This window comes from Natator depressus, chromosome 17 (genome assembly GCF_965152275.1).
Source record: "Natator depressus isolate rNatDep1 chromosome 17, rNatDep2.hap1, whole genome shotgun sequence".
NCBI lineage: Eukaryota > Metazoa > Chordata > Testudines > Cheloniidae > Natator > Natator depressus.
Genome location: NC_134250.1, coordinates 18,107,627 through 18,131,663, shown reverse-complemented (window position 1 = coordinate 18,131,663; position 24,037 = coordinate 18,107,627). Strand labels below are relative to the sequence as shown.

General features: G+C 44.2%; 1 protein-coding gene and 1 long non-coding RNA gene across 5 annotated transcripts in view; one reads left to right on the top strand and one right to left on the bottom strand.

The window, feature by feature from the left end:
* Window positions 1–24,037, bottom strand: part of COL26A1 (collagen type XXVI alpha 1 chain) — a 222,162-nt gene that overhangs the window by 8,153 nt on the left and 189,972 nt on the right. For 2 of the 3 annotated variants that reach the window (XM_074974580.1, XM_074974581.1), the window contains exons 7-13: window positions 22,533–22,685; window positions 14,590–14,682; window positions 12,480–12,541; window positions 8,136–8,198; window positions 3,919–3,963; window positions 1,915–1,959; window positions 675–759 (exon numbers count right to left, since the gene is read on the bottom strand). In XM_074974580.1, coding sequence (XP_074830681.1) covers window positions 675–759; window positions 1,915–1,959; window positions 3,919–3,963; window positions 8,136–8,198; window positions 12,480–12,541; window positions 14,590–14,682; window positions 22,533–22,685 — 546 coding nt within the window. The remainder of the gene's footprint in view (window positions 1–674; window positions 760–1,914; window positions 1,960–3,918; window positions 3,964–8,135; window positions 8,199–12,479; window positions 12,542–14,589; window positions 14,683–22,532; window positions 22,686–24,037) is intronic. The other variant, XM_074974582.1, reaches the window with a different exon arrangement.
* The window catches only part of LOC142000362 (uncharacterized), a 172,079-nt gene that overhangs the window by 89,088 nt on the left and 58,954 nt on the right, over window positions 1–24,037 (top strand). The gene's annotated exons all lie outside the window — the stretch shown is intronic.

The window sequence follows — 24,037 nt, the reverse complement described above, 5'->3', positions numbered from 1 at the left end:
AAATCGGTGTTCTCTGAATTTTAATCAGGGGAGCTGCCTGGCTTATGGATTTGCAGGCTAGCTGGCTTGCACTCCCTTTCAGAGTGAGGCCTGGCCCGTTCTAGGGTCCGTCAGACATGACGAATACTAAAAAGGCCAGATCCTCAGCTGATGTAAGTGAACATAGCTCCACTGAAGTCAGGGGACTGTGGCGATTGATAGCAGCTGAGTACCTGGATTAAAGACTCTGCAATGAGAACATTTTTGTAGCGGTTACGTGACGCAGAACACAACACGGCTTGGTCTGCTGCTGAGCTGGCTCTGTACTATGGATTATAATACCAATGTGTCGGTGGGGCGTATTGTGCACTAGGGTGAAGACCGAGTAACTCCATTGAAGCCCATAGCTGCAGGTGCTCAAAGTGTAAAACTCAGCCACTTTGATCACCTCATTATGGATTTAGGAGCCTAACTTTAGGCACCTACTTTTAAAATCCTGAGCTAACCAGCTACTGAGCTGAACTAGTGCTGAGCCCTAGAAGCCAGCTGCTCATTGAGAGAGCAGGTGAAAAGAAAAGTCATATTCTAGGAGTCTAGAACTAGCCAATTCTAGAGCTGTTAGATAGTGTGGGAACACAGTGACATCTAATTTCTCCAGAAAAACAAAGTTTAATCACAGGCTGAGACACACTCACCATGAATTCCTATCATATGCTCTAGAATTAACACCCTCTCAGCTAAAATCTTCAGGGCTTCTCGAAGTTGTTGAACTCCTTCTCCCTGCAAGAAGGAAAAAACAAAATAAATAATATACCTATGCTGCAGACATATACAGAGGTTTCAAGTTTATAATGCAATCCTCCAAGACTACAGTGCTAATGTAGCCCCTGAAACTGCTAATGATTTCACAAAACAAAACCAGGTTGCAAATCTGTGGAGAACAGGGAGATGTCTCAAAAACAGCCAAAGGAAAGCAATGAGGCAAAAAGCCTCAATTATAAAACCAAATTCTGGCGTCTCTAAAATATTGAAGAGGTTTAGAGCCAGATCCAAAATTTTCAGCTGGCTCCTATTTCGATAATAGGCCAAACCAATAGCCATGCAAATCTGAACATAGTTTGAATCCAAGCCTCACAGTTTGACAATGTGGCTTGTGCCCATTTCCACAGTCCACTGCACTATTTACTTTACAATTCAAATATTCCTTGCTAAGCAGATCTGACATTTGTTCTGGCCTGGCTTTCCCTGCCCTGACATTTTACCACCAAACTGAAAAATGTCGCAAGAACCCCTTTCCTTGCCATTTTGTGAAATTATCTGAGTAGTAGCATGGGTTTGGGGAAGAGAGTTGTCTCTTTCTTGGTTGGGTCCCAAATATCTTACTCTTGATTATTTAATGGGATCAGCAGGCAAGCAGGAGCATGCTGTTGAAAAAACAAAATCAGACCTTGTCAGGGGGCCATATTCTACTAGATGTGGGATCAGATAGGTAGGAAGGATGGTCTAGTTGATAAGGCACTGGACAATGACAAAAGATTCCCAGCTCAGCCACTGCCTTCCTTGTCACCTTGGGCAAGTCTCTTAATCTGCCCTGGGCCACAGTTCCCCATCTGTAAAATGGGGATAATAGCGCTGCCCAATCTCACAGGGGTGCTGTAAGGATATATATCCATTGATAATTGTATGGCACTCAGATACTGATCAAGCCAAAAACATTTGGATCCAGATTTTGAACATGCCAGTGCCCATGGACATTTGAATCGGAGGTTAATGCCACCTCCATCGTCTGCTCTTTTATCTTTGCAATCCCCGCACTCCTCCATTTACATTACTGGGAGTCCTGCACACAGAACGAGGACAGTGTTTTCTCCCCTTGGGACCATACCATCTTTTCACCAATAGAAAATCCAGGTAGCAGTAAAAGTGTTCTCTTACATCAGCCCCTTTATCTCCTTCTTCACCCTTCTTGCCTGGTTCACCCTAAGATGAGACAAACACATTTCCATGTAAATTAGGAGATTTGCCATCCAAAATCATTCAAATCCCGTCCCTCAATAAAGCCCCATCAGCAGAAAGCAAATTGAAATCACAATGCATGTCATCTGTTCTTTTAGACGGGGCCAAATTCAGCTCTGACCACAGTTGTAACAGCTCCTCCCCAGCCCCCGGCAAAGCCAGCAGAAGTGTCTACCTATTTACACCACAGCTGAACTTGGCCCACAGTGACCTGAGCTATATGATGTTTGCATTGCAATGAACCATTGTCCAATTGCTGCGGCCAGGGACCTTGACCAAAACCACGTGTGTACTGTGAGGCTTTCCCCGTAAGCAACGCTTTACGTTAAAACCGGTATGGAGTTAACTATAACCACCCCCAAACATGCACACTGTGCCTCTATGTTTATTTTTCCAGAAAAATTCATATCCACTACAGAAGAGGTCCCATTAATTAGCCACATCACCCACAACCTCTCTACAAGAGCTCGTTAACTAGGGATCTGTCTTCAGTAAAAATGTATTGTGACAGTTTGTCTGACATTCCTTCCCCCTGCTGCCCACTCATCTAATCAGGAAGTGTCTGCATTTCCCAAGCAGCAGATGGCATACACAGAGTAAACCACAAGCTAAATAAAGAGCAATGGAAAGGTCCACAAACTGCTGAGTAAGGTGGCTGGGATGAGAACTTGGCTCCTCAGCAACACTGGGCATTGCAGAGACATTTCAAGCGGAGCAAGATGATAGAGCTGGGAGAGACCCATGTCAGGCAAAACAAGAGCCCTCTTACCTTCCTCCCTCCCCCCCCCAACATTTCCACTCAAATGGAATTCAACTTTTTGTTGGATTCACTCACTTCTCCCTAATATTTTTCATTTTCATCAGAACTGCACATGTAAATGCCGTCTTAGCTTGAGAGACGACGTTCCAGAGGATTCCCAGCCTGGCCAGAAGCTGGTAGTCCCAGATCTAGTGGGAGAAAGCCTGTTCTCAAGAGATTTCCAGCCCAGCCTCACAGAGAAAGGAGGTTTGGAGAGTTCAGGCTTGCTGGTGGAATTTCGATGGCTTAGCCACAGGGCAGATGGTCTGTCCAGGGTTCCAACGTGGGAGGCAGCTTTATAGTTCTGTCAACAGGAGGCCTGGTAGAAGGCAGCTCCTGTGGGGCTGTGCTGAATTAGCATGTCCTTCCTGCTTCATTGGCAACAACTCCTTCAGGATCATTGCTGCCCACTTGTGCCCCCTCCCCTGGCAATAGGAAGGTTTCATCCAGCTTGCCACAGCTCCTCTCAACCCTCTTCGTGGCAGCAGAATGTTAGCAGAAGCCAGCCTGGTAAGACTGTAAGCACTTTGCAGCAGAGACAGAACAAAGAGACTGTTTGTACAGCACTTAACACAACAGAGTTGTGATCCGTGACTGGGTCCACTAGGCACTACCACAATACAGATAAGTATAGACGCTAGAGAAAATCTGGCCTCACTGGGGTAAAGCAGAGGTGGTATGTCAGATCTATCTTCTGCACAAATCTTTTGCTACTAATTTCTCACTCCTGAGGGTAGAACTAGGGTTGGTTGGAGCACTCCTCTTCTTAAACAGGCTCTCTTTGCTAGACTACTAGGCCCACTCCTAGATCCATCAAAGAGATGGAGAAGACCTATGAGATCATGCAGTCCTGCTCCTCAACCCCAGGGCAGGTACCAGGTATTTTCTACTGCTTTGTGCACTTGAATATAAAGTGTAGCACTGAAGTGCAGTGTTTCCTTTGCACAGATCTCTGAGATGCTGTCTCCTGACCTGGATGTTGTATTAGCATCCAGAAAGAACTTGCAGTACCAATCATAGTCCAGCCAGGTGGTATTTAAGGTGCTGGACATGACGTACACACCCCATCTGTGTGTCTCTCTCTCTCTCTCACGCATGCACACACACACACGTACAACACTTACAGGCAGTCCCTTATTGCCCCTCTCTCCAGACAGACCTGCTTGCCCCTGTTGGAAATAAAGCAAGTGTCATTTTTTTTTCCATTTGATGAGAACAAAATGTAAATTTTACCAATGGAATTAAAATGGCTTAACAAATAAAGGCATGAGACAGCGTGGAAGTTCTTTTCCCTTAATGTTCTAGCTTTCAGCATTCAAGCAGGCAGCAAAATGGGCAATAGCTCTCAAACATTAGTTCTGAATCCTCGCAACATTTGGGGAAGTTTGGTTCAGGATCTCAGGATGAGCTTTCTAAAATGGATTTGCATCCTCTTGAACTTTAGAGAAGTCAACTACATTAAAGCGGGGAGAAATTTGGCCCTAGAGTTTTTTCCCCCAAATACAACATTCTTCCATCTAGTATAATGGATAGGCTAAGACTGCTCAGCCTTCGCCATTGAAAAAAGACTCTGCAATATCTAATTATGATTTTCCCTTAAAACTTCATCACATACCCATCTAGTCTCCTTCTGCACACGTGCTCACCCTCTTATCCACAACTAGAACGACTAAATTTCTCTACATAGATTTTTTTTATGAAAAATGGCTTTTTGAATTACACAATTTTTTTTTCATAATTTTCATATTCTAAATTTTCTGGGGCGGTTTTGGGTGAAACGATTCAAAACAACAGTTTCAAACCTATTTGAAAAATATTTGCTTTGATTCAAATCAAATAGAATCAAAATGGCCATTTTTTGTTTTGTTTTGTTTCCTTTCCTCTACTGCCTTTTCCTCCCTTTGCCCTCTTTTTCCCCCCTGGAAAAGAGGGGTGTATCCCTAACGTGAATTTTTGTAAAATTTAGATTGATTTCAAGTTGGCTCAAAATTATTTTTTCAAGAAAATCAGAAACATTTCAAACGAACTGAAAAACTCATTTCATTCTAAATATTCTGCAGAATATAATTTCCATTTTCTGACCTGCTATATCCACCCCTTCCACATCCCCCCCCCTTTTTTTTTTTTTGCTGCTTCGAACCTTCCAGCTGGATGTAGGATTTTGCATTTGCCAGAAAAGTAAAGCTACCTTTTCATATATATATAATTTTTTCCAACCTTTTCTTCACTGGTTTTATATGAAGAACCAATTTGGAACAAGATACTATATCAAAAACACTGCATTAGAGAGACCTGTGCAACGCTTGGTGACCACTGCTGGCAGAACTATATACTGATGAGAAGGAGAAAATATAATAAGGCCCAACTCTCCCCACCAAAAGAATATGAGTTGCTTAGATCCTGCATTGGGTGAATCAGGCCCATGCAAAAGTATAAGCAAGCAGCAATTCACTGAACTAAAGTGGCAGGAGGTACATCGTTGGAACAATTTACCAAAGGTCACTGTGGATTTTCCATCATTGACCATTTTTAAATTGAAATTGGATGCTTCTTCTAACAGTTCTGCTCTAGTCATTATGTTGGGGAAGTTGTACGGCCTGTGTTATAGAGGAGGTCGGACTAGATGATCACAATGGTCCCTCCTGGCCTTGGAATCTATGAATCAAGACTCTTGTTTATCCTCAAATATGGATAGTAAGATAGCCCCTCCCTGTTGTTCTGCTCTGGCCTTCATCAGCTTACATAGTCTCTGCACTTTGTCCTTGTGATGCCAACACTAAGTCAAAGGTGCAGCATGCACTTCCCCCTACAGACTGATGATAAAAGCAGCGTGGGTGGCCAGGGATTTCATGACCTTAAGCCAGCAGATATTATCTGTATAAAAAAGCCTGCACAATGTCTAGAATGATTTTTCATTGACTTGGAAAGAGCATTTATATGGGTGAACAAAAAGGTAAGAATATAAGAATGGCCATACTGGTTCAGACCAATGGTCCATCTAGCCCAGTGTCCTGTCTTCTGACTGGCCAGTGCCAGGTGCTTCAGAGGGAATGAACAGAACAGGGTGATTTTGAGTGATCCAGCCCCAGTCGTACAGGCCCAGCTTCTAGTAGTTGGAGGTTTAGGAACACCTGGAGCATAGGATTGCATCCCTGACCATCTTGGCTAATAGCTATTGATAGCCCTATTCTCCATGAAGTTATCTAATTCTGTTTTGAACCCAATTGTACTTCTAGCCTTCACTACATCCCATGGCACCAAGTTGCACAGATTGACTGTGCATTGTGTGAAGGAATAGTTCCTTTTGTTTGTTTTAAACCTGCTACCTATTAATTTCATCGGGTAATCCCTAGCTCTTGTGCTGTGTGAAAGGATAAACACTTTCCTATTTACTTTCTCAATACCATGTCATACACACCATTCTATATAGAAATGTTATTTTCTTCTGCCAATGAAAACTTTAATTATTGCTTTGCCATTCATCTATAACAGAGCTGGCTGGAAAATGGAGTTCCCATTCCACAGGAAATTCCAAAACAAAACAAAAAGTAGACATTTCAAACTAATTATAGAATGAAAATTAAACAATTTCTATTTATCAAAACTAAACAGTTTTTTTCCTAATGTTGAAATGTTGTTATATTTATTATATATAAATAGTCAAAATGAAATGAAACATAAAGACATTTGATATTTTCAAAATAAAATGAGTATAAAAGAATCTTTTAGATGTTTTCCCATTAAACTTAATCAAAATAGACATCTTCATGTCAAATATTTCAGTTTCACCTCAGCTGTTCCACTGAAAAAATTTCAGCCAGCTCTAATCTGTAATATTTAGTAATGGTGTAAACTACGGAATTAAGCCACCTATTTAAAAAAAGGGGCTTTAATCAAATGTATGAAGAGAGCTCTGTATGTAACTACAAATAACAGTGGCCTTCACTGAAAACTGAAATAAACATCTAATAGAGATAAGCAGTATTTGGAAGAAAGGTACAAAAGACCACTAAATTTCTCAGCAACCTCTGTGTCTTATTTGCTTTCGGTGTGTGTATTGTACAATCTAGTTTGAATTGTTGTTGTTGCCCTAATGTAAAATCTGGAGCGATGCAGGTTAAGCCTGTCACTAGTTATGCTCATGGGCTTGGAGAGTCTCCAAGCTCATCTGAAACTAATCAAACTGCATTTGGCATTTGCCTTTCTAAGCCCCCACAGACATTGTTCTGCCCTTCAGACTGAAAAAGCAAACAGAAGGGGGAAGATGGCAGAGAAATGGGCAAATGCAGATGATTTGTTCACCTGCTTTGCAGGTAGTGAGCTCCACCTCCACCTAAATCTATATGCAGGTAATTCCTCTTTAAAGAAAGGAAATACATTTGGGCTGCAGCCACCTGACTCCTGCTCTGTGCACCTACTGGAAACTTAGCACTAAAACTTTTATGCAGCCGTCTTTCCTTTCCAAAACATGCTGCAAACGCCATCAATGGTAACTTTTTCATTCTGTTGCTCCACTTTGTGTCTCTCTCATCAATCCAATTCCCCCAATGCTAAGTTCTTAAAAGATTTCTTTCTACAGACCCTCTTAGAAGGGTCTCCACAAGCCACCAATGGTCCACAGGCCATAGTCTGGCACGGTATGTGACGGGCAGTCCTGAAGAGTTTTGGAGGACTGGGATAGTGGAAGCAACCAAAAGTTCAAATATTGCTCTGAACCTCTTTAATCTGCCTGGACACTGGGCTGGTAACCTGGTGAGAAGAGGCCCTCGCATGAGGTTTTTGGGGTTTTTTTTTTGGTATTTCCTAATCTTGGCCAGCTTGGAAACAACACTCAGCAAGCTCCTCTTGCTGTATTTTGGGCACTAACATGTCTAAGTCCTTGACAAAATAAGCAAGGATAGCGATAACATGACAAAAGTTGAAGTAAAAGCAAACATTTTAAGAACATTATTTGATCCTGAAAAATGGCTGTTTCAGAATAGTTCTTATTCTCTCTAACATGCTTTGCCCTTCTTTTCCAGTTGCAACATAACTGAGCTAAACCCTCTGAAACGCTAGGTACTAAAGTGCTTATAGTAAAATCTGTTCCCATAGGCATTATGGATCTAGTGTTCACTACTCTGAAACTTTCAGAGGTAACTTATACCCTGTGAAAACAAAATGTCCCCTGTGCCTGTGCCATGATCTCCCTTAGAGATTCTTGCATAAAATTCCAAACTTATGTTCACCTAATCAGAGATGGTCCACTGACTTCAATGGACCTATGTTGATTTCCCCCATCTGAGGAGCTGGCCCAGAACTGGTTGTGAATCTTTTTACATGTGATAAAGTTTTAACTTACTCTTTCTCCTCGATCTCCTTTGGAACCTTTAGGCCCAGGTTGCCCTGGAGAGCCCGGTACACCCTAGAGGGCAGATGCAGAATAAGAGGAAATTACTGTTCCATTCAAAAAATACATAATGGAAACTAAACAAAGTCTCCAGTGAGCATCTTGCGTAACCACCTGTTATTGTTAAAGATGCAGGGCTAGATTCTCTGCGGCCTGAGAGCCTGTTTGTAGTCACTTACCCGGGTGACGTGAGTGTAAAATGTGACTTTGTCTATCTATCTTATAAGGTACTTCTGTGGCCCATATCATCATAGCAACTTTAATGCACTTATCCTCATAACACCCCTGTGAGGCAGGGCAGTGCTATTATTCCTATTGTAAGGATGGGAAACTAAGGCACAGAGAATATAAGTGACTTGCCCAAGGTCACATAGGAAGCATCAGATGATAGCATTTTGCACACTCTTTGCACAGGTGTAAATGACTTCACAAGGTTCAAAGCAGGGAAAGTCAGCCATCACTGACCACACAGATACAACACACCCACCTTCCAATGGTCCGGGGATCTCTACAATTACATTTTGCACATTCAGGATAGTTGAACATGAGGAGTAACCTGTCACATGGCCCTTTCAAGGAAATGGTGCATCTGCATAATCAGGCCCACAGAGGATGATTTATGAAGTCTATGCAGTGTTACAGGGAATCAAGGAAAAGATGCATCATAAAAAGGGCCTTCAGCAGTTTTGTGCACTTACAGACCTCTCAGCTGGCTCCCAGTGCATATGCACATATCTTATTATTCTTTATTATTTGTATTACCATAATATCTACACGCCCCAGTCGTGGGCCAGGACCCCTCGTGCTAGGCTCTTTTCGAAGCGCCTATGTTTTTCGTTTATAAACAGGCTGAACTATAACAACTGGTATTTGTTGCTAAAAGCTGATGACAAGGTATTCAGGGCTGCAAAGACTGGAGCGGGGGGGAATTGTCTCGAGGGCACTGGTAATGGGATATTGAAAAACAGGGTTAACCTCTAGGTTACTGGTTCACGTCTGGCCCAGGTTGGTAGTACACTAGTGCGGACAACTGTTCGGCATGGGTTCTTTGAAATAGATAGTGGACCCAGCCCAGGTCATGATGGACAGTGGTTCATATTGCAGCCATTACTGGCTGCCTTGTTGTCAGCCTCTGCAGAAGGCCAAGGACTGAATGGGAATGGGGACTTAAAGATCCTAGAAATAGTCCTGACAGGGTAGGCGTGAGATACTTTCACAGTTCTTATGTTATCCTGCACAGTTAACTATGCAAAGGAATAACAGACCAAGATGTCTTTAGACCTTGTTTGCAGCAATCCTTAAGACACTTGCAGTTGTCCTTAGGGTGGGTACTAACACCTCACAAATAGTTACGGAGAGTTGGAGGATAGAACTCTGAGTATAAACAAACATTCTTCTCTTCCTATCTTGTTTGCAGCACTATCATGGCTTTGTTTGGTGGTTAAAGAGTTAAGATCAATATCCGCAAAGGAGTTTAATTACCAGAAGTCTTGAGACGAAGCCATTCTTCTCCATTGGTGCCTGTTTTATAGATTTATTCAACCCAGGGAGCAGAATTATTAGCACACATTGGGCTTAATTTGAAAATTGTTTATTTGGGTGAGTGAATCTCATCAAAATGGTTTCAAATGTACAATCCAATTAATCTTAGGTCTGTCTGCTCACTCTGGCCATCCTGCTGGGATGCTTTCATACCTTAGGGATGGCCTTTGCCAAACTTTTATGGGGTGCTGCAAAGCTTCAGCAAACGTTTTTATAGTAGCCTCCAGGATCTAAAGGAAGATGGTAGTTTGAAGCTATCCTATCTAAACAGATACTACTGTCAGAAGTGATGATTGATTTTGGAGGCACAAATTGAGAGGCCTCAAAAGGCAGGACCCAGTTATCAGCAGTTGGAAGTGTTCAGCACTTTCTGAAAATCAAGCCTTTTAGGGAGTCTCAAATTGCACTCCAAAAGTGAGGCACACTCCCATCACTTCTGAAAATCTTAATCATAGTGCATGACTAGGCCCTCATTAGTCATCTGGCTAAGGATGTTCATAACAAACAAGTACCAAATAAGTATTTCACCCTAATAGGAAACTAAATAGTCTAGTCTTTTGATATCTATGATGCCTATCAATAATCCAGTTCTCCCATTCCCTTACAAAGTTTGGCGACCTTGTGGGGGAAAGACGCAGGAGAAGAGGTAGCAGCTTAAAAAAAAAAAAAGGAGGGGGGTGTGCAGTATCTGAGGCATATGGAAAGATGACCAGGGTTCCTCGGACAACGTTTGTTAAAGTTTTGTGCTAATGTGTTAATTTTTTCATGTAGCCTAGCTGGCAGAGGACTCTCTCTTCTCAATGTAGAGTGCAATGCTCCTTCTCTGCATTGAAACCTTGATGCTTCTGTGTCTAAGCTCTGCCATAGGACAGAGTCTCACACGTGTGCAGCTAAATTGCTCCATAGTTGTTGGAAGACTCTCTTGTGTACAGCTCAAAAGCTCCACATGAGGAGAGGGGGAAGCAAGAAATCATGAAATTTTAAGACTCATAATTCATAAGAGCAGACAGGCATCCTTCATTTTTGCATGTTTGACTTTGAGCGGTAAAATTTGGAACATTACATTAGCACTTTATAAAAAGAAAAGTACAGGCTGCACTTCTGTAGTCAGTAAAGATTGGGCAGACCTTCCGCTGAGGGAAATCCGCATAGCTCCCTTGAAAACAATAGAATTAGACAAGTTTCCACCAGCTGAAGTTTCAGTCCATCTTTACAAGCTACCTACCATGACTAAGGCTCTTCCCCCTCCCCCTCCCCCCACCCCGTGTGTACATCCTGCAAGTTCAGAGGCCGGAGTTTAAGAGAAGCTTCTGTTTGTTTTGCCCTTGTGCATTACTTTACATTTAGTCATGTGGAATTGCAGCCGTCATTTTGCAGCCAAATCTCCCAGTGTGTTTATATTCATCTGAAATTTCCCACAGTTCTCCATAGCATTTGATAATTGAAACAATTCTGCATCATTGGCAAAGTTCACCAACTTGCTGTCCATTTCTTCTTCCAAGTGATTAATAAACACACAGTAAAATCCCATTTCTCCAATTCCCTCCAACCCCAACCTCCTCCTTATCCGAATCAAGGTTATGTCCCTCGACATAAATCACTTACCCCCTATATCTCCCCCAATTTTCCTAATTCCCTATCATCATTTTATCCATGTTTTATGTCCTTGAAATAGTTTGGATTGGCAGCTGGACTACACATTCTGGAACACTGTCCCAAATATAGGTCTCCTGGGGTTCCCCACTATAAAGTAATTACCACTAGTCAACTATTCATCATCACTTCATTTCTTTTTCTTTAGCCAATTTTCAATCTGTGAACAGATTTAGCCCCTCTTTCTGTAGTTTTCCACAATAACCTTTTATGAGGGACCTTGTCAAAAACGTATGATCTACCCAATCACAATAATCTTTTTTTATCCACACATAATTAATAGAGCTGGTCAGGAATGTTTTCATCTAAATGGTTTTTGACTGAAAATGCAGTTTGGAGGAAATTTTGATTTTTTCCAAAGCTTTTTTGATTTTCCGTTCTGAAAAAGGCAATGAAATATTTTGTTGCAGCTTGGATCAACCCACATCAAAATATTTTGGTTTGTTGAACTGCATTTCCCTACAGTCCTGCATTGCCTCATGGGAGCAATAGTTCAGATATCTCATGGGCCCATTTTCTCATAGGGGCCAGCATCCCTAGCCAGACTATGTATACCATGATACAACACTATCTCCTCTGACTGAGCCGCATGGTGCATCATGGGAGATTTAGTCCAGCAAGCCAGCCTGGCCCAGGGAGCCCAAGAGAAAGGGGGCATCAGGCACCCAAACTAAAACTCCCAGGAGGCAATGCGACCTCATAGGGAGATACAGTTTAATATTGAACTGGCTCAAAATGAAATGTTTTGTCTCAGTTCAATAAACCGAAACTTAACATTTTGCCTGGGAATATCAAAATGTTTTCTTTATCTTAAGAACACCAAAATGGAGCATTTTGCCATTTACAAATCAAAATTTTTCAGAACATTTTGTTTTGAGAAAAATTTCAGTATTTCAGCTTTTTGTCCTGATTTGAGATAAAAATAAAGTATTGAAATATTGGAATTTCTTGCTGGATGCAAATTCCGATTTCCACTCAGCTCTGCTAATTAAACATTTCATCTACAGTGATCAGTTGCTTTGCATTTAACTCCATGCTCCGCTCCCCTCCTTCCCCCATCTCTGCCCCCTCCAAGGCATGGGATGGGATAAAATTACTTACTTGTGATCCAGGAACTCCAATAGGTCCTGGGGGCCCTTTGGGTCCTGAATTGCCTGGGGGTCCTGGCGATAAAATCATAATCTGAGACAGTTTTAGAGACATTTAGAAAGAAGGAACCTCAATTTCAGTCACACTCTTTCTTTCATTACTCCTGATTAGTGTGTTTCTCACTCTCTCTACACAAATCTCGCTTGAACATCAGGACATGGCTTAAGCACTGATATCAAACAGAAGATAGATGCACATTCTAATGTAAAACATCTTTCCATGCTGGAATTACTTTAGAGCCATATACAAAATTTTAATAATGTAAGAAGTAAGAAATGCAGCAAAATTTCAGTCTCCTTTTAAATGACTATTCTTCCTTGGTCCCAAGAGAAATCTTAGATCAGAATCCACAAAGCAATTGTACCCAAGTGAGGTATTGTACCTGGGATTTCTGAAAGAGAATGAGTGCAATACTGAGTGAAGAGATCACTGGGCCTCGTGTGCCACCGGACCCACAGTACTCTGAGGATTCACAGAATCATAGAAGATTAGGGGTGGAAGGGACCTCAGGAGGTCATCTAATCCAACCCCCTGCTCAAGGCAGGACCAACCCCAACTAAATCATCCCAGCCAGGGCTTTGTCAAGCCTAACCTTAAAAACCTCTAAGGATGGAGATTCCACCACCTCCCTAGGTAACCCATTCCAGTGCTTCACCACCCTCCTAGTGAAATAGCGTGTCCTAATAAACAACCTAGACCTCCTACACTGAAACTTGAGACCATTGCTCCTTGTTCTGTCATCTGCCACCACTGAGCACAGCCTAGCTCCATCCTCTTTGGAACCCCCCTTCAGGTAGTTGAAAGCAGCTATCAGATCCCCCCTCACTCTTCTCTTGTGCAGACTAAACAAGCCCAGTTCCCTCAGCCTCTCCTCGCAAGTCATGTGCCCCAGACCCCTGATCATTTTCGTTGCCATCCGCTGGACTCACTCCAATTTGTCCACATCCTTTCTGTAGGGGGGGCCCAAAACTGGACGCAATACTCCAGATGTGGCCTCACCAGTGCCAAATAGAGGGGAATAATCACTTCCCTAGATCTGCTGGCAGTGCTCCTACTAATGCAGCCCAATATGCCGTTAGCCTTCTTGGCAACAAGGGCACACTGCTGACTCCTATCCAGCTTCTCGTCCAATGTAAGCCCCAGGTCCTTTTCTGCAGAACTGCTGCTTAGCCATGACTGCAGAAAGGGGTTTGTATTTAGCCACAGTTAAAATGGAGGGGTTGACATGACTATATAAAATGCCTCTTCACAGCTGGTGTCAACTCTGCTCCTGCTGAGGCAAACAGTTACAAGCTGGCTTCTCCCTCGCTCCCAAGACGTCCCTTTAACCAAGCTTTGCCTCCACTAGTCCCAGGGCTGATGCAAGGAGGTTTCGCGCCCTAGACGAAACTTCCACCTTGCGCCGCCCCCCGCCGCCGCCCCCCTCCTCGGCCCAGGGAGCCCCCCCCCCCCACAGCAGCTCCCCGCCGCCCCCTCCTCCCCCCCCGGCCCCGGGAGCCTCGTGCAGCAGCTCCCCGCCGCCCCCTCCCTCCCCCCCTCGGCCCCGGGAGCCTCGTGCAGCAGCTCCCCGCCCCAGCTCACCTCTGCTCCGCCTCCTCCCCGAGTGCACCGCCGCTTCTCCCGCCTCCCAGGCTTGCGGCGCCAATCAGCTGTTTAGCGCGCAAGCCTGGGAGGGAGAGAAGCAGAGCGGGGCGGGGCGGTGCTCAGGGGAGGGGGCAGAGCAGAGGTGAGCTGGGGCGGGGAGCGGTTCCCCTGTGCGCCGCCCCCCCACCCCCGTTACTTGCTGCAGGCGGCCCTCCCCGTGCCACCCCTGCCCCAGCTCACCTCCGCTCTACCGCCACCCGCAACCACTTGGCGCCCTAGTTCGCCTAGTGGTTGCACCGGCCCTGACCTGTCCAAGGCCTTTGAGCCCAAACTCTTGCAGCCAGACCCACTTGCTTTTCCTGGCAGGCATCCTGTTGGAATAAACTATGCCACTGGATCTTTCACACACACAACCTGACAAGAATCTTTGGTTTGGTTTCTCCTCATTAAAGCTGTCCAGTTCGATTGAGTCTGTTACCTGGTGGCCCAACAGGCCCTGGTGCGCCACGTGGGCCTGGCAAGCCAGCCATGATCGTGTCTATGATGGTGGAAGCCAGCTGGGGTTCTCCATCTGTGGTAAAGAGCAGAGGAATTAATGATTGAGAAAATTATCAACTGCAGCGTCCAGTCAGTCAGGATTTCACACTGGACTGTTTGAAAGCTCGAGCTAGCTGTTGGCCAAGGAGAGAGTGAGTGTTTAATTAGGTGGAATTCTGACCATTAGAACAATTTCCCTGACCGTTCTGAGGGGAACTCATCCAGAAGCTCATTGAAAAATAAAACAGTGATTTTCTACCAGAGGTGCCAAAGCAATCCTCTCATTCTTCAGGCTCTATACATTGGCCATTATGTGCACAGACTGGCTGCGGATCAAGTGCGTTTACATTTAGTCTCTTTCACACGCCTCTTGTTCATCCCTGCACCCTGTTTCTTCCAATTGCCCCAAAGAATTTTCCCCTCGTTCCAAATCAGTGTTCTTGCTTAATTACTGAATCCTGCCGCCAGTCGCCAAAGCAGACTGGATCGCGCCCCCTTCAGGGAGCTGGGTGGCAAAAGGCTGCTACTGCATTGTATAGCAATAGTGTTTTTGAAAGCCTACAGATGTCACCTCTAAGACAACTGGTTTCCAATGATCCAAGAAGTCATGTATGAACTCTGAGTCTCCCTGTGGCTGCCCAATACACTGGTGTCAATGGTGCTGAGCTACTGCACCATTATAGCAGCCCAAAGCACTGCCACCAAACCGACATGGTAGCCAATATGCAGCCACCAGGTCATCAAGTGTCTGCATATCAGCCCAACACACTATCTACGGACCCCTATGCTATTATATAAATATTTTGCAGTCCATTAGGGTAGCACCTTTCATTTGAAGATACAAAAGTGCTGTAGACAATATGTAATTTTACAGATGGGGAGACTAAGGCACAGAAGTTAAGTAACTTGCCCAATGCCACATAGCTAGGAATAGAATCCAGGTATCCTGACTTAAGTGAGGATTCACAGTCCACTGCTCCAGCCACTTGATCCTAACCAATTCCATAGGCTCAGGAATTTATTCCTCTGCTGACTTTGTTGCTGTTGGCCTTAACTGTAATCAACATTTCTCTATTCTCCTGACCTTCCTTTGGATTCATAAGCAGGGGCAGTGAAGGACAAGGTGAGAAGAGACTCACAGGCATCTTCAAAACTTGAAAAGAATACATACAATTAAACACTACAATAATACAAGCCATGCTACTTCAGCAGTTCCTTTTGGAGGAAATGGGATGGAAGTGCTAACTATTGCTTGAAGAAACAATTTATATATGAGAGATAATCTATCACTTAAAAATAACTGCATCTTTGCTGCAGACTCCCCAACTATGGGGCTCTGCCAGGGTCCGGTCAATGGATACTGCATAGCACAGTTACCCCTGACAGAAGGCCTTCTGAAAAGCCAGGTTTTCCCCAGCTCCTGCCCCCCACGATCTAGAAACTTCCATTTCCTCATGACTGTGATCTCAAACCTCCACACATCCATTTCCCACCCTGCATTTCAGTGATTTTTAGCTCACTGAACTACCATTAGATGGGTTTCTTTCCATGCATAGAGGGGCAAATTCTACCGTGGTACATTGATGTAAATATAGAGCAACCCCTCCAAGATCAATGGTGGTGTTGCGTACTCTGCACTGGCATAAATGAGAGCAGAATTTGACCCAAAGAATACCCCAAAAAAGAAGATAAGTCCTGTATAGACATTTTAGAGGATTTTCACCTTTGGTGAAGCAATGGATGTTGGTCATGGATAGAGGTACAATAGGAACAGTGGTGATAGATCAGTGATCTGATCCAGCGTGACATATGCTATGGAATGCTGGGAAACAGCCGTACTCCAGATGCCCTCAAGGACAGGGCATCTCTGCAATGGAGTCCAGGAAGGGAACCAGCATGCCTGGGACTCTGAACCTAGGTCTCTCCTGGGGAAGAGCCAAACACAAAAGGGCCAAACTCAAACAGGTATTTCCTTGACTGTCGTTTTTGACCGTAGCCATCTTTCTTTCTTTGCGGCCCAGAAACAAAACGTCTGAGAATGCTTTCATGTTCAAAGGGAAAGGTACCCAAGTGAAGTGTGTAATCCAATTAATCTGAGTTTTATTTGACCATGTCAAAATCCATCAGGGTTTGTGAGTGAGACGGAATCGGAAAACGAGCACTGAACAGCAGAGAATGCATTAACAATTTCAGGGGATTTAAAAAAAAAAAAAAAAAAGAACAAGCAGTCAACAAAATTAAGCATCCTTAGGGAGGTGGGATGGGGTAGTGCGGTTGCAAACTAATGGGATTTAATTATTGCTGAGGGGAGTGAATGTGTGTTGCAGAAAGTTCCAGGCAAAGAGAATACGATGATGATGACAAACAGAGTTACTCCTCACAAATCCACCCATCCTGACATTAGATCAATTCGAGTTATTTATGAAAGGTGCTTCTCTAATTGTGACACACTATGGGGGGCCGGGGGGGGGGGGGAGCTCAATAGCTCAGCATTTGGGCTGTGCCGCATGCTGGGGTGAGACTCTGTTGTCACTCCTTCCTTGGTAGCACAGCCATGGAAAACTCACCAAAGTACTGGCTGCCTCAAGAGGACCAGCACAACGTTTCCTGAATTCCTTCTATGCCCCTCGCCTCCCTTGTCAGATAGGGCTCGAATTACAACACACCTAGTGCACATCCACCATACGTGAGGGTGGGATTTGGGGAGTCCAAACCCCCCTGCACTCCCTCTGTATCCCCACAAAGCAGCAGGTCAAGCTGGGAGAGCCAGTGGCTACCTGGATCCTCCAGTCTTTCCCTCTCCATACACATTGGGGTCACAGGAGACCCTGGGACTTATGCAGCTCAGGGCTACAGTAGCAACCACAGAGTAGCTTCTGTGTCATTCAACAGCAAAGAGATGGAGGATCCTCTCCCCCTCCAATGTGGCTCTCCCTGAGCTGCCTGCAGCAATTCCAGCTACCCTGGCTTGAATGCAGGGGAGTATCCTTCCCATTTAAACCACCCTGATGTAGAAGTTGCTCCAGACCTTTTCAAATGCCCAGCTGGCCCCAAAGTGTCTAACAAGCCAACCTGTTCGATATGGGCAGGGCTAGGGATTTGAGCACATGGAAAGGGGGAAACTTAAAAAGAGGCTGAAATCTATCCTGAGAGGCAGTGAAGCTTGTTCGCCTGTGTAGCAGCCGCGGGCATCCCAGGTACCTGGATGTGCACAACTTTTACAGCCACTGGAACAGTTTTCTCAATGCCAGCCTCAATCTCTCTCCTCGCTTTCCCCTCCCTGTCCCATCTCTCTCTCTCACTCCCTCTGCTCCGTTCCCTCCCACTCTTCACTCTTTTCCGAAAGGCCAGTGGATCAAACACTGGATGGGGAGCCAGGAGATCTGGGTTCTGTTCCCTATCCTGCCACTGAACTGCTGGTTGACCTCGGGCATGTCCCGTCCTTGCTCTGTACCACGATGCCGTTTCTATCTTAAAGCAACTCACAAAAGATATAAGAGCGTAACACCCTCTGATCAGAGCAAGGTATTATTTCCCCTTCCCTTTCCCCAGAAAAAGAGTCCTTTCATTTCACAGCCCTTTTGATGGGGGCTCTAAGATAATGTACCCAAAGCCTGCCCTCCTATCTCTAAGTGCCAGAGCACGTAAGTTGCCCATTTACCTACAGACACAGTCGCAATAGCAGGTATTGTTTAGAATCTGGCCCATCTCAAACGATTCTGTGTTAAGGATAAATTCTCCCCCTTAAAGGCTTGATTTGTTGAGACAGGATGGAAATGAAGTAATCCTGTCTTAATTTCTGCCCGCTACCTGATCTGGAGAGACACAACTGGGACCAATTTCTCTACCGCAGTGTAGTGAAACTGTGAGAAAATGCTTGTCTCCCCCCTTTTTTGCTTTTGCCGGCTGATAAACGTTGCCAACAAGGAACTTGTTGTGATTAATAAAACACTGACATTAACCATGATCAGGCAGAACCCGAACACTGGTTAATAATAATCGGATACAGCTTTCTCCCATAATGTGGGTGCACATTATGCTGGGGTATGCTTCCCTCTGCTGTCAGCAGATGGGATCTTATGGTTATGGTTTTCAGATGTGCTCCATTTAAAAACAAAATAAAAAAATCTTGTCTGGGATTTATAGAGCTGGCTTCTGCTGGCTGTTGAGAATTAGCTTTCCACCAACCCACACAAATCAGTTAACAAGAGGGAAAGGGCAAATTTTATAGGATGACTGCAGTAAGCTCATCATGCCACATTAGTGACCTATCCTATTAGTAAGCCTTGTATTAATCACAAGAAGAAAAAATAAGTAGGGATTGTTTAGAGTTTAACAATTACCTACAACAATGATGGAGGCTCTATGAAAATCTATATTAGACAGATAGGGTCTAGATCAGATATAGACCAAAACTCTAAAATGCTTAGCATCACTCTCTGCACCTAGGTGAGATTCTATCCCTATTAACATCAGTAGAGCCAGGATTTCAACAGTGGGTAAAAATCTTGCAAGGCCACACACTGGATTGAATTTCATTGCTACTGACCATTTGTGGAAACGAGACCAACGCGTATCCTGAATGTGTATCTTATAGGAATCAGCCAAACGCCATGATTCTTGCCAATTTCCAACCTCAAAGATTTCATCTGACTGAAGAAGTAGAGGACACAAAATTTCTCATACAATGTAGTCACCTACCTAAAAGGGCAGTGAGTAACAATTTTCCTTTTGAGGATTACGGGGATGGAGAGGGGAAATTCTGATATTGTGAGATCAAGACAAGGAGACAAGATAAAGCAGTAAATGGTCTTCAGAACTTACTGCGTTTGCACTAGGTGAAACATTCTATGCTATCTATTCTGTTCAGGTTCTCATACCATGACTACGTTGGGGTTTCCACAAGCACTCTTCTGCTCGTGTCCCCACACATTTAGTTTGGGCCTACAGACTATCGTCTTGAATCAATCTTAAGTAACACATTCATAGATTCAAAGCCAGAAGGGGCCACTGTGATCCTCTAGTCTGACCTCCTGTATAACAGAAGCCAGAGAAAATTCATGGTTGAACCAGAACAGATTTTTTTAGAAAAACATCCAATCTTGATTAAAAAATTGCCATTGTTCTGTCTGATCAAAGTACTCTCATTAGTAGCAAATGCCAGGGATTTTATAGCTTTTTTAAAATAAAAGGGTAGAGTCTATAATTCAAAGGGAGATTGCCCAGTGGGCCAAGCATCCAGGCCAGTTTCTATGCCAATTTGAAGTCAGTAGCAATACTCCCACTGGCATCACCGAGCACAGGATTAGGCCTCAGTTTTGAAACATTCCTGGAAGGAATGACTGGGTAAAATCATTCTTCCAAGGCAGAGAAATTGGGTCCCATGCAGTATGTCTGTCTCTTTCATGAGACTAGGGTCCTGGCTGTTTTCAGGGCTATCAAGGAGAACATGGCACTTTTCACAAGTATATAGGTTTGTCAAAGTTAATTCTTTCCCTACCACTCTTTCATGCTGGCTGATTGCTGCCCTCCAAGAACAGGCAGTGTTTCAGTGGTTCTGTATCTATGTCATTTTCAAAGTGCTTTGGGATCCATTGGGATGAAAGGCTCTATGGAAATATACAATGTTACTATTGTATCCACACACAGTAATTGGTATGATCCGCTAAGAAGCCGTTGTGAATTTAACGCAAAATCTCCTAGTGACAGTGACTACAGTAGTTCATTCTACATTTTGCTAAAAGCCTGGATACTGAACCATAATTAATTTAATCCTGCCCATAACACACTAAATAACTTTAGACAGAACAATGCTGCTAAAATCTTTAACAAATTAAAAATACATCTACTCTCCTCCAGGAAAAGGAGTGTGAAGTGGGAGGTAGGTGGAAGGGAAGGAAATCCATAGATAATTATCAGACACAAAGATTATCAGACACTAATCCTGTGGCTGTAATTACAATATTTTGACTCTGAAGCCAGAGGTGAGTAGCACAGCTGGCACTGTTTAGGGGTAGGGTGGGTAGTGCATTAGTTTTCCAGCACTTTACTAGCCAAAGGGACGATATTACTGAGTTTCAAAGTATCACTACTAGACCCGAGCAGTAGAACTCCCTGCCAGAAGCGACCAGAACAAGCCCAAACCTGACAGTGCGCAGATTGGTGTATAAAATGTACCTTTTCTAGAACGCCTTTCCGTGCTCTTAAAAATATAACTAAATAAACAAGTACAATATTTTAAAAAGCCAGCCAGTGCACCAAAATCCATGCCCCTCTGCCTACAGGAAGGGAAGGAGCAAAACACTTCCTTGTCCTGGGCTGTCAGGCTTTTTAATTCTGTGCAGTACATAGATGCTGGGTTTATAGATTCACAGTTTATAAAGCCAGAAGGGACTTGGGATCATCTACTCTGACCTGTGTAACACAAGCCATAAGACTTCCCTGAATTAATTCCTGTTTGAACTAGAGTATATAAAAGCATCCATGGTAATTGGTGGTATATAAAAGCAACTGCTAGACAGACAGTCGGGGGGAGGGAGGGGCAGCGGTAAACTGGATCTGTAGTTATTGTGTGCCTTTGTTTTAAGCCTAGTTGCATCAGTTCTGATTGTACCGCAGTGTCCTGACTCTTGCTTTCAGTTATCCCAGGTGCCCCACTGAAATCCCAAAGCATATTTTAGAGCAGAATTTGCTCAGAGCATTATGGTTCAAACAGGAAGATTTTCCCTTTCCCTGATTCAGAAGATTGGAGGAAGGGAGAAAAGAAAGGTCAGTTCTGACACCACAATACCACCACCACCACCACGCTCTTATCTAGTGCTTTTCATCAGTAGATCACAAAGTAGATGTACTGATGGGGCTCTGAGGCACAGAGAGGTGAAGTGACTTGCACAAAGGTCACCCAGTAGGCCCCTGGCTGAGCTGGGAACAGAACCCCGGTGTCCTGAGTCCCAGTCCAGTGCTCTATCCACTAGGCCACACAGCCTCCCCTAGTATAGTCTCCTCCCCCCCCCCCCCCCCGCCCTTCCCCTGATGTAGAAGGCAATCCCAATGCAAGACTAGAAAAGCAGAGTCAGCAGGGGGAGCTATTTGCAGGATAAATAAAGAGTACAAAACAGGACAGGAGCACTGACAGTTGTGACAATGAAAGAAACAAGCAGATGATACTGTTGGGTTCTGAAGGATACAAGGAAGCCACTCAAGAAGCATGCTCTTTTGTTATTCCAACTTCTACTAAACCGCTGAGGTTCTCATTGCAATTTTCCACCCTTACAACTAGAATATTCTAGGGCTGCCACTTTTGAGAGGTAGTTTGGCGGGTCACACACGAGCGTCCTGACATTGTGACAGTTGCTCTGTGATGTCACACACTCGGCACATTATAGTGCCCATCATCATGTTATCACCTAACGTCACACGGGTTGTATCATCATGATGCAGCCTCGGTTTGATTTGGAACCCGATGAACGTCCAGCAAACTAGGCTTGCATGAAGTACAGTTGCCTCTTCAAAATTAGGACAATCCCAGAAAAACTAGGACATGTGGCAACCGTAAACCCTCCCCCATAACCCCCAGTCCCATAAACTACCCAGCTATGCTTCTTAATCCAGGCTCAAGTAACAACCTGAATGAAGAGTTGAGGTTCATCAGCAGGGATAGATGGGACAATTTGACTTCTTTCCTCCCCCAAAACTTTTTCCTCTGCCTAAATACCCAGCAGGATCCACAAGAGACGCAGGTCATCTGGTCTCTTCCAGTGAAAGCTGGGACATGGTAGCACTGGGCAGGGAGGGGAAGAAAAACATCTGATTTCCTCTGCACAGGTTACCAGCCTGTCACTCACAGATGCACCCGGAAAGATGTGGACACTTAAGGAAACCTACTTTCTTTTTCAGCTGTGGGCTGCAGCGAGTAGAGAACCCCTTGTTGGACAGTGAGGGGAAGGCCTGGGGTGGCAGGTGAGCCCGGAGGTCCTGGGGGTCCTGGGATCCCAGTTTCTCCTGGAAGTCCTCTTGGTCCTGGAGGTCCCAGAAGCCCTGCAAAGAAATAGAAGAGGAGATTTCTGTGAAGTTGGAGACACATCAGCAGGTGCACTGGGGCAAAGAGTTAGTACAAAGCCCACCAAGCTGCTGGAAAGAATTTAATCTAGGTCTAGAAACGGCATTGCTCAATAACAGGAGCTGTCAGAAGGGCTGAGATGAGCATCTCTCCACCCTTGGATCCAGTTGCAGGGCTCGGGCCGTGCTGGTGAAGTCTGTGGCCCGTCACAACCCTTACATTGGCAAAAATCCCAGTAAAAGGAAAAATGTCTGCTTTTGGAGGATGAAATGTTCTGGCCTTCTGCTGCTGGTGAGGGATGAAGTGCACCATTTAAAATGATTCTAGAAGCTGCTGCTATTCAGTGTGGAATGGAGCCGCGGAAGCTACACAGAAAAAGGGTTAATGTTAATAGTAATACTTTGCAGCTTCCATTTTCAGAGCACCACACAAGCCTTCAGGAAACTTCAATGACATTCGAGGGAAACAGCTAAGTCCACATCATTATTCCCCTCCTCCCTTTATAGATCCAAAAACTGAGGCACAGAAGGATTAAATGATTTTCCCAAAGCCACAAAGCAAACCAATAGCACTGCCTGGCTCCCAGCCTTTTGCTGAGCCCATCACAAATTGATTCCTGCCAGGTCACAGGGGAAAACAGGCAGTTATTAATAGAGCTGCTCCAAAAAAAAAAAAATTATGGAAATTTTTCACTTTTTAACAGAAATTTGAATACTAAAAATTTTTGGTTTTCGGTGAAAATATTCAAGTTTTTGGGTATTTGGTGAAAATCAAATTTTCTTGGGAAAGCAGAAACTTGTGGCAAGAAAAATTGGACAACCCCCCCCTCCCAATTTTCCATGAAAAACCCTTGTTTATTAGTTTTAAACGAGTGATTCTTTTCAGTGAACTCCACAGGAGACCGCGGCGGATGCGCGGGACAGAACAACTTCTCTGGGGAAGAGTTTGAAGATTTCTACATGAAAAAACATTCATTATCGACAGAACTGGTGGGAAATGGGAGGGGCGGGAGAGAGCGAGAGAGAGAATGAAAAGCAGTAGTTTTGTCTCAGAACCACATCTGTTAAGTGAAATAAAAGCCCTTTCAGTTGGCTTGAAATATCAGGCACCTGACAATGACACCAATACAGTCCTACCCTGTCCCTATTAGCAAAATGCAGAGGATTTTTAATTTTGGTTAGAGGTGTGGGCATTCAGCACCTCTGAAATTCAGCTCACTCTTATTTAGCTGTCCTAAATATGGGTAATTTGGGGCTGAGCCTATTTTGCTTCGGTTTCCCCATCTGCAAAACAAAGATCATAAGGCCTGACTGGCTCAAGTGCATTGTTA